The sequence below is a fragment of the Siniperca chuatsi genome, linkage group LG24, assembly GCF_020085105.1.
Source record: "Siniperca chuatsi isolate FFG_IHB_CAS linkage group LG24, ASM2008510v1, whole genome shotgun sequence".
Lineage (NCBI taxonomy): Eukaryota > Metazoa > Chordata > Actinopteri > Centrarchiformes > Sinipercidae > Siniperca > Siniperca chuatsi.
In genome coordinates, this window is record NC_058065.1 from 9,529,607 (window position 1) to 9,539,004 (window position 9,398).

Sequence of the window (9,398 nt, forward strand, 5' to 3'; positions counted from 1 at the left end):
GCTAATTCTTATTGTGTACAGATTTCTTGGCGTTAGATTACACCTCAATACATTGCTGCCAGCCGATTCAAGTTTGAAACAAGGTAAAATCTTATCATTTGAATGATTAGTGTTTTATACTAAAGGAGCTAATTCTTCATAGGGTATTAAAAGCAGCATTTATATGAAGATGCATGATAACGTAGTAGTGTGCTGTCACCTGTTCAACCTGTTGTACTCGTTGCCCCGCCCGCGTGGTGACGTCAGAGGTTATAACCCGGAACTGTCAAGCTACCGACCGCGATTTAGCTAACTTAATTGTCTCTTGACATTTCTAAATATTCAGAGACTAATGTGACAGGGTAATTTCAGAAGGAAATATGGCTATATTTTATTTATGTTACATATTCTGCTCTAAGCACAGCTGTTTTTTTCTTTTGCAAATAACCAATTTGGTTCGTTTGTATGGCTTATTTTGAAAGTACTGACTGGAAATAGTGTCCAGTGAATAGCTGTCCGGCTTGACACCGTATACCAGGTTAATAATCATTGTGGCTGAACTGTTATCATCTTGCTAGTTGCTCTTTGTCTTATTGAAATCCGGTAACACCCGGACGAAGTATTATTACGCTAGCTGGCGGATTGAATGGAAGGAAGCGAGATAAGGAACCGAGCCGATCCGGGCCAGTCCTGGCCAGATCGAGATACGAGAGACAGCAGCACTCAAACTGACAGCAGAGTACAAGGTGAGCCAGAGAAAGAGTTCATGTTGTAATGTTTTATTCACATAGGTTTCTGTTCTGTTATAAAACAGCTGGTATATGAGAGAGGCGAGAGAGAGACAGTTGACCAGTACAAGCTAATATTGTAGCTACGTCTTTTCTAAGTGTTTATGATAGCAGCATTCCTAATATAATCATGATTATCTCAGCAACGTATAGCAGAGGGAAAATTCACATTATCATGATTTATTTCAAACGCTGTCCTGCAGAAAGTATCCATCCTTGTGACAGTGAGATATGAGCTGTCATCATCACAAGCCACACAAATATGAACAAGAATCATTCATATTTTCAGGAAAACATTGATTTATTCATCAAGTCACCTACATTGTAATATCTTAAATTATTAGTATCCTTAGCTCCTGTCTTAGCCGAGTCCAGCTGAGTGGGTCCAAGGTTTAGATAGAGAACTTTATTAAGGGGAAATTGCGGAAATACATTATTGATTTTATTATGATTACACTGGAGAACAAAAAAACAAGATCAGATCCCTTCATGTCTATTTAAAAGCCAAGCATTTTCAAGCGTCAGCTCCAGTGTCCCCTCTATGCTGGCAGTTTGGTGAACAAGTAATATTCAGTTCCTCCACCATGAAAGTGAGCCGACATAAATTGACATGGACATAATCATTTTGGGTGGCAAATAAGTAACTAAGATAAGCAAGACGATGTAGTCCGTAATTCGTTCAGGAGTGTTCCATCGTAGAAAAGGTTTCAGTCGTAGTCATCTGGACAATGTTTTCAGAATCAAGACGTTTCGGCTCCCATCCAGAAGTCATTCTCATTTGCACAATTGAGATTGACTTCCGGATGTGAGCCGAAACGTCTTGATTCTGAAAACAGTGTCCAGATGACTACGACTGAAACCTTTTCTACGAGATAACTAAGATAAGGTAAATAATATAGCTGCATGGTCACAGCAATAAGTCAGGTTTAGGACGTGGAAGCAGCTCGAGGAGACTTTAGTTCAGCTTTCAACCTGTCCAAAACTTTGACTCCTGCTCTCCTTCATATACATGACATTCCACATTTTCACACCAGCCAGTGTAATTACGCCTTTGCTCGAAGACAGTTTGTCGGCAAAGTACAGACAAGTTGACTCACTTTTTGTCTCTCGTCCAGGTCATAGCTCCAGGTTATCAAAGGTAAACATGTTTACCTTGTTGAGTTTGTGGATGGAGCTGTTCCCACAGGAGCAACCTGAAGAAGATGACCACAATCAGGTTGGTGTACAAACACAGAGAGAGAGACCATCTTGATCTACTACACATTTAGCATACACTACAGTGAGTTATAGTAGGCTCCGTCCCAGCACTCGAGCATGTTAAGTAATAGTTTTGAATCTGCTGTGTTCCAGATCCGTGGGATGGGTCTGGTGGTGGTGCGGGACAGTAAGGTGGTGGGACTCCACTGTTCAGGACCTGATCTCCATGCAGGACAGGCAGCCATCATCCAACATGGCGCCTGCCTGGCTGACTGTCAGTTGTACTTCTCTAGGAGACCCTGCGCTACCTGCCTCAAGATGATCATCAACGGTGAGGAGAGAGGGAGGGACTTTAGATAGATGACAGAGAGATTAGTAGACAGATACAACGAGGTTGAGAAATTGAAAAGGTGCCTGCAAACAACAGACTATGGCAAAAATGCTATGTGATACTGTCGTTATCTCCCAAAGAAGAGGTCTGTCTTTGTAGGTCTCTCTGCTCATTCTGTCAAACAAACTGTACGACATCTGCCACAGTACAACCACACTAAAAGCATTTTATTTATTTAAATATTCAGTTTATAGGGAGAAGTACATAAGACCAATGTTACATGATATTTATAGCCTAGCCTAGTTTGCAGGCCTAATTGGTTTCAGACATCTCCGAGATTCACTCACATCTCCAATTTGTTACAATATTGAATGAACAAAGTGAAACAAAACGGCAGTTCAGTCTGATTATCAGGCTAAGTTGGGCCTTCATACAAATACAGACATTTCAACAGGAAAACATAGAGAAACACCACAACAAAATTACCACAATAAAAAAACTCAATGAAAAGCATTGGTCCCTGTTTAAAAGCTGTTTCAGTTTATTCAGTTTAAAATGATCCCTTTCATGAGCTATTTTGAGTTCTGTGATTAAAGAGTTCCACATATCGATCCCTGACAGAGAAAGATGTCTGTCCAAAGGAGATATTATTGCCACTTAAGCATGTTTCAATTCAAAATACACTGAAATCACTTACTTCAAAGTAGGATTGAGTAGCAACAGCTATTCGCTTTGTGTATAAAGTTCTAAGGAACAATGAAGAATGTAAAGAAGAAGTCATTGCAGCATCACAAGTTATAACCTAACTTTCAATAATCAGTTTTAGGAGCCAAATTATGCTGTTGTGCCACCCATTTCATTTGAGTAACATCAAAGTAAATCTTTAATCGGTAAACTCTTGCATTATAAGTAAAGACAGGTGTGAACCTATGAACAGCTGGTGCAACCGGCTCCAGATATTTTGCACGAACTTTTAGAAGCAAAATACCTGCTCATTGTTATTGCTTCACAAAACGTTCATTCATTCTAGCCTCTGTGCTTTTCTGTTGAGGCACCAACCCAAACTGTAGCCAGAAAAACCTGCAGCGTTTCTGGTAACTGAGGAAGTGCCAGTACATCTCGTTAAAACCACAACATCTCCTCTGTCTGCAGAGATCAGTATAAAACCTTCCGAAATGCTCTTTCAACTTGTCAGTGCATAGGAATTTGTCAGGCATTTACTTTTATGTTCAGCCTATTTTGAAAGACCCTGTCTTGACAAGCAGTATCTTTGTAAAGGGTGTAACGAAAGTCTAAATACTGACTTTTTATACATCAGCAGTAAGCTGAACTTTGGAACTGTCTTTCTGACCTCACGCTTGGGAAAAGTTAACAGTAACTGGAAACAAATACTGATGATGCTGTTTGCTCTTCTCTAGCTGGAGTCAGTCAGATCTCCTTCTGGCCCGGAGACCCTGAGGTCAGCATGCTGAGGTCCACCTCTACAAACCATTCAAACTCCCACAGTCCTCCTGACTGCATCACAGAGGAGGCCGCGCTGGACGCCGTGGCAACAGAGAAGCTGAAGTCCAACAGCTGTCCTCACATCTGTGTGCTGCTGCAGCCGCTGGCGCCCGGCATGGCGCAGTTTGTTGACGAGACGTCCAGAGAGTGTGATTTCATGGAGAGAGTGACTGGTAATAAACCAGGGCTGAACACAGAGGAACTCTTCAACAGGTACCATATTGTACCTACTCTACCTACCTACCTTTGTTGCTGCAGCAGTAATAAGAATAACTAAGTCATTTCTTGGCTAGATGCAGAGATTTCTGGCTCTCAGAACTCACTTTAAGGAGTTACTTTCAGTTTACTGTTCTACTTTTGAGTGGTGGTCACAGGGATGTGACAAGGTGCTGATGTGCAGTCAACACAACTAAATCTCTAACAACCATTAAATGTCACATCTCTGTGCCATTACAAAAACAAGGCTATTGGCTCTCAGTCCAGTCATGTCCAGTTGCATATGAAGACCTTTATTTTTAGTGAGTAAATCAAACTAAAACTATAAAACTGCTGAAAAACAAAATTAGGATTTTAAAAATCGTCTTTACGCCTTTGCTTTAATCAGTGAAGCAAACGTGAAATATGCTAAAATATTTCACCTGGAACCATTAATCTTTTTTACCTGCAAGCCAAATTCATTTCAAATAATCACTCATGAAACTCATGAAATATGCAGACTGACTAAAATCTGTATAAAGTGAGACTGGAGCTCAAAATCACATGTCTTTGCAGTTTTCTAAAACTAACTGCAAGGGTTTTTTTCTTTTTCAGTGTATCAGAATTAAAGTCTGCATTTCAGTTCATTTTTTAAAAAGTAGCTGTGTTGCATATAAACAGGAGAAATTCTTCCTGCTTTCCAGAGAGCGGACGAGACACCTGAAGGATTTCTCCAGACAGTTCCTGGTCGAGTCGTCTCGGCAGCACCGGGAGATTTTGACCCAAATGGGTCTGGAGAACTTCTGTGTGGAGCCATACTTCTCCAACCTGAGACACAACATGATGGAGCTGGTGGAGGTTCTAGCTGCAGTGGCTGCTGGGGTGCCACAGCAACACTACGGCTTCTACAGGTTAGAAACACTGTTTATCATTGTTTATTTATTTATTTGGAGTGGGTATCTTCATGCGCTTGCCATCTACAGTTGTATTTGTTGTTGATTGTGTTGTTCCTGTTACCCAGGGAACAGCATTCGACCCCTGAGCCATTACTAGCCAAGTCCTCCCTGCCTCCTCGTTATGAGGGACTACCCCAAGAAATGGCTCGCCATTGCATCATCCAAGCCAGGCTCCTGGCTTATAGAACAGGTCTGTTGTCTTTTTCAGCTTGTCACAGAATGCTTCACAGTACTCGAGGGGGATTCAGCATAGCAGTACATATCCTGTTTCAGGTCAGACTGAACAAAAAGACATGATAACACTACATGCTGCTATAAGCAGCTAAAATGAACTACAATCAAAGGGAAAAGAAAAAAAAATCAGAGTCAGTAATGAATAATAATGTGTCTGTCAAACTGGGGAAAAGTAGTCTGACAGTTCAAGTTTGGCTGGATGTCAGTCCGAGCACTGTTTAGTTTAATGTAACAGCATACTTGCTTTGACATTTAGCCTGAGGAAGCCTAGATAACTAAAGTCACGGTTAGATTTCTGTCTGTGAGTATCGAGACAGTTAATCGCAAATCTTTAAAGGGTTGAGGCAACAGATGCGTGCCTGTAGGGCATTTTCCTGAATGACAGGCTTAATGGTCACAGTCATTTTGAACAACGTTCCTGTCAGTTTGCCATTTGTCACCTTACATGCATACTGTTATTTTCATTCCAGAGGACCCTAAAGTGGGGGTGGGTGCAGTTATCTGGGCCAAAGGACAGTCGGTGAGCACACCTTTCTTCAATTTGCTTTGATTTGGTTATTTTTATCTCAGGTGCAAAATTACATTATTTCTGTTTACTGTGTCAGTTAGGATTTGACACAATGGTCAAAATGGGATCAAATAAATCCATTTATGGGTGATTTGGGTGTATTAATGCGTTGATGTTTTCAGTGTGGGTGGGTACAGTGTGCTGTTTCACGCTGATAGCTTTTGACAAATCCCTCTAGTCAGCTTTCATGCTTTGATGATGAGAATGTACTCTTGTATCTTAATGTAAAATGAAATATTTTAAAGGAATTTGGGGAAATGCACTTATTCGCTTTTTTGCTGAGAATTAGATTGATACCACTCTCATGTCTTTACGCTAAATATGAAGCTACAGCCAGGAGACAGCTTAGCTTAGCATTAAGACTGGAAGCAGGGGTAAACGGCTAGCCTGGCTCTGTCCCAAACTAAAAAAGCACCTCTAGCAGCACCTCTACAGCTGACTTATTAACACATTATATCTTGTGTATTTAATCTGTACAAAGACCGCAATATGAAAATGGTTGTAATGGTTTTATGGGGGTTATGTGCTGGCTATCTCTTGGCCGGGTTAGTGCCGAGAGCCTTAATTAGTGAGCTTTAGAGGTGCTTGTTGGCAGATATTTTTTTTAATCTTTAGACAGAGCCAGGCTAGCTGTTTCCAGCTGTTTCCACTATCTATGCTAAGCTAAGCTAATCGGCTCCTGGCTGTATCTTCGTATTTAGCATACAGACTTGAGATTGGTATTAATCTTCTCATCTAAGTAAGAAAATAAGCATAATTCCAAAAATGTTGAACTAATCCTTTAACTTGTTATAGAAGGAAATAATAATATCAATGATGGTTCCAATCCATTTAGGTGTGCCAGTGAGCCAGCATGCAAAATACCAGAGCCCTGGCATTGGCACACCGAAATAGAATGGAGAAATAATTGGTAATACTTCGCATGTATTCCCTTTCTCACTGATACTGTTGATGGAGCTTTTTGAACTGCTCTCTTGTGCCAGGCTGGCAGTGATGGAACTGGGTGTCTGTACCTGGTGGGTTGCGGCTACAACGCTTACCCAGCAGGCTCACATTACGCCGAGTACCCCCAGATGGACAACAAACAGGAGGACCGACAGAGACGCAAATACAGATACATTGTCCACGCAGAGCAGAACGCCCTCACCTTTAGGTCAGAACATAGCCATTTACACAGCGGAGGAAGACAATGATGTGAAAAATACCATCACAAAAACATCTTCGTCTATGTGTGCTAGTCTTAACACGCTCCACCCGCTGAAGTCTCCTCTAATTCTAAACAGTGTTTGACAGAAGTGTTCCTCCTGATGCTTTTAGGACTCGAGGCATCAAACCGGAGGAGCCCACCATGCTGTTTGTAACTAAATGTCCGTGTGATGAGTGTATCCCTCTGATCAGAGGAGCCGGCATCACACACATCTACACCACCGACCAGGACAGGGACAAGGACAAGGGGGACATTTCCTACCTGAGGTTCAGCAGCCTGAAGAACATCAGCAAGTTCATAGTGAGAACATGGAGTGTTTATTCACTATTTTATGCTGTTACATGCTGATTTTTAGATTTTATTTTTGTATGCAAAAAGATTTGTCAGGTTTTAAGGTATCAAAACTTCATGCTACACTCAAGCTTTCAATGCTAGAATGTAAGAATCTGTTGAAAAGCAAGATATATGTTAATTTATTCTGTTTCATAATACATTTTTCTCTGACTCAGCAGCTTTCTGATGTTTTGGTTAAGTAGATCCCCGCCTTTAAATTTCCTTGGAGAATCTGACATTTTTCTGTCTTCACAGTGGCAGAGGAGCCCCTCAGTTTGCTCGGCGTCCTCTCCTCACCTTGGCAGTAAGTTCCACCTTGTCATCTTGATGTCTTCACATTCTGGCTCTGATTTAGTGAGTGGATATGTAGAGTGGAGTTACATATTAGAGAAATGAATAAAGGGATGTTATAATATGCTAAAAAAAAACAAAAAAAAACAGCCTGGCCTCGTATTGTAACAGTAGTGTCTTTTGTTCCAGATGGTTATGTTGGGAAGCACAGCAGGCAGGCTGAGCAGGAGAGCCACAGCAACAAGAAGCTGTGCACCAACAGATCCCACGACTCACCTTCTGTTAGCTGAACATCAGCAACGGTTGGATGGATGGACGGAAAGATATATGGACATACCAAAAGCAGAATCCTGTTTTTAGCTCACATGCCACAGATTTGATATTTTATGGCTGCATCAACACAGCTACAGCTGGGAGAAATCTGAATATACGTTGTTTCCTCCCTTTAGATCAAATCTGTGCCACACATAATTTTACATTATTTATTTGCCCTTTTATGCAGAGCTGGGAGTGATTTTGTGAACCATGTTTTTGGGAGACTGATCATTGGTCAGTCTGTATGTTATGTAATCAGGACATAGACATAAACATCTTTCCTGTGTCCCTCTAGACTGTTAAATCTGCATCCGCATGTTTATGTTTTATACCATGCTGAGTGATAAAACCAAATTGACACCTAAAAGGCTATATATGAACTACCAGGGGCTGCTTAAATAGGAATTGTTAGTGGTGGGTGATTGGAGGACAGTCCCCCATATCCTTTGAGGCTCAAATCTAAGAAATGGGAGCCCTCCTTCAGATAATTAATCTGAAACTTACCTAACACTGTATCTTTTATAAGTCCAGTCATTAAGAAGTCAGTGGGGTGGAGAGACGAGAACACGCTGAAAACGATACAACATGCTGACCTCAAAGGAAAACATGGATGGATGAATCAGTGATGGATGGATGGATCAGTGATGGAAGAGGTAAGGAACACTAGTGGGTGTTGGACAATTTGAAATGAAGAGCAAGACAGGAAATAGGGATAACACAAAACATAAAAAATATATATATATATATATATTTATAACAGTAATATAAACCATGATATGTGGATTTGTGAATAGTTTAATTTAAATGGTATAAGATGTTGGATATAAAGACATCATGTAAAGACAGTATGTATGTATGCACAGGTTACCATGGGTGTAGCCCCTGTTCTCCAGGATGTTGACTTGAATAAGGTTTAGTGCAGATGCTACGCAGCATCTCTCCGTACATTTGAAAGGCCGTTGGTGTGAGTTATATTACAATTATGTTGTTTTTCATTTGATTTGAACTGAAGCAACATGCACTCAGTTTGCATCTCAAGCTTGAAAGATCAAATCTCTTCCAACATATTTATCCTCCTCAGTATAGACAAAGAGGCACATCCTCTTTACGAAAGGAAGCATGAGATTTAGTTTCAATAAGACTGAACATTATCAGTAACATTGGGTCAAATTAGAAGCTACCAGTGGTCTTGACTCTGGTGTCATTTTTTTTTTAAATATATTTATCCATTGTTGAGGAATTGTTAACTTCCATCTTTAATTTTCTGTACAAGAACCTGTTTGAACTTGAATTGTATTCCATTACCTTTTTCTGTTGGTTCAATAGCACGCTGTTCAAATGTTTCTGTAACTGAGGTCCAAATCCTACAGAAAGAAGGTAAATCTGAGAGAAAAACATCATGTGTGTTATGTTTAACCGTCTTTTAAGGCTGACAAGATAATTACGCACAAAATGAAAATAAAGTTATTAAGAAAATATAAGAGGTTTCTTTACACTGTAA

The 9,398-nt window shown here is 40.5% G+C and overlaps 1 protein-coding gene across 1 annotated transcript; it reads left to right on the forward strand.

The window, feature by feature from the left end:
* Window positions 1-253: 253 nt before the first annotated feature.
* Window positions 254-9,378, forward strand: cdadc1 (cytidine and dCMP deaminase domain containing 1). Its single transcript, XM_044187833.1, has 11 exons — window positions 254-725; window positions 1,883-1,983; window positions 2,118-2,295; window positions 3,714-4,011; window positions 4,698-4,904; window positions 5,015-5,139; window positions 5,654-5,703; window positions 6,735-6,904; window positions 7,069-7,258; window positions 7,547-7,595; window positions 7,772-9,378. Exons 1-11 carry the CDS (start codon window positions 626-628, stop codon window positions 7,870-7,872), a joined length of 1,569 nt encoding a protein of 522 aa, XP_044043768.1. The 5' UTR covers window positions 254-625; the 3' UTR covers window positions 7,873-9,378.
* Window positions 9,379-9,398: the final 20 nt, after the last annotated feature.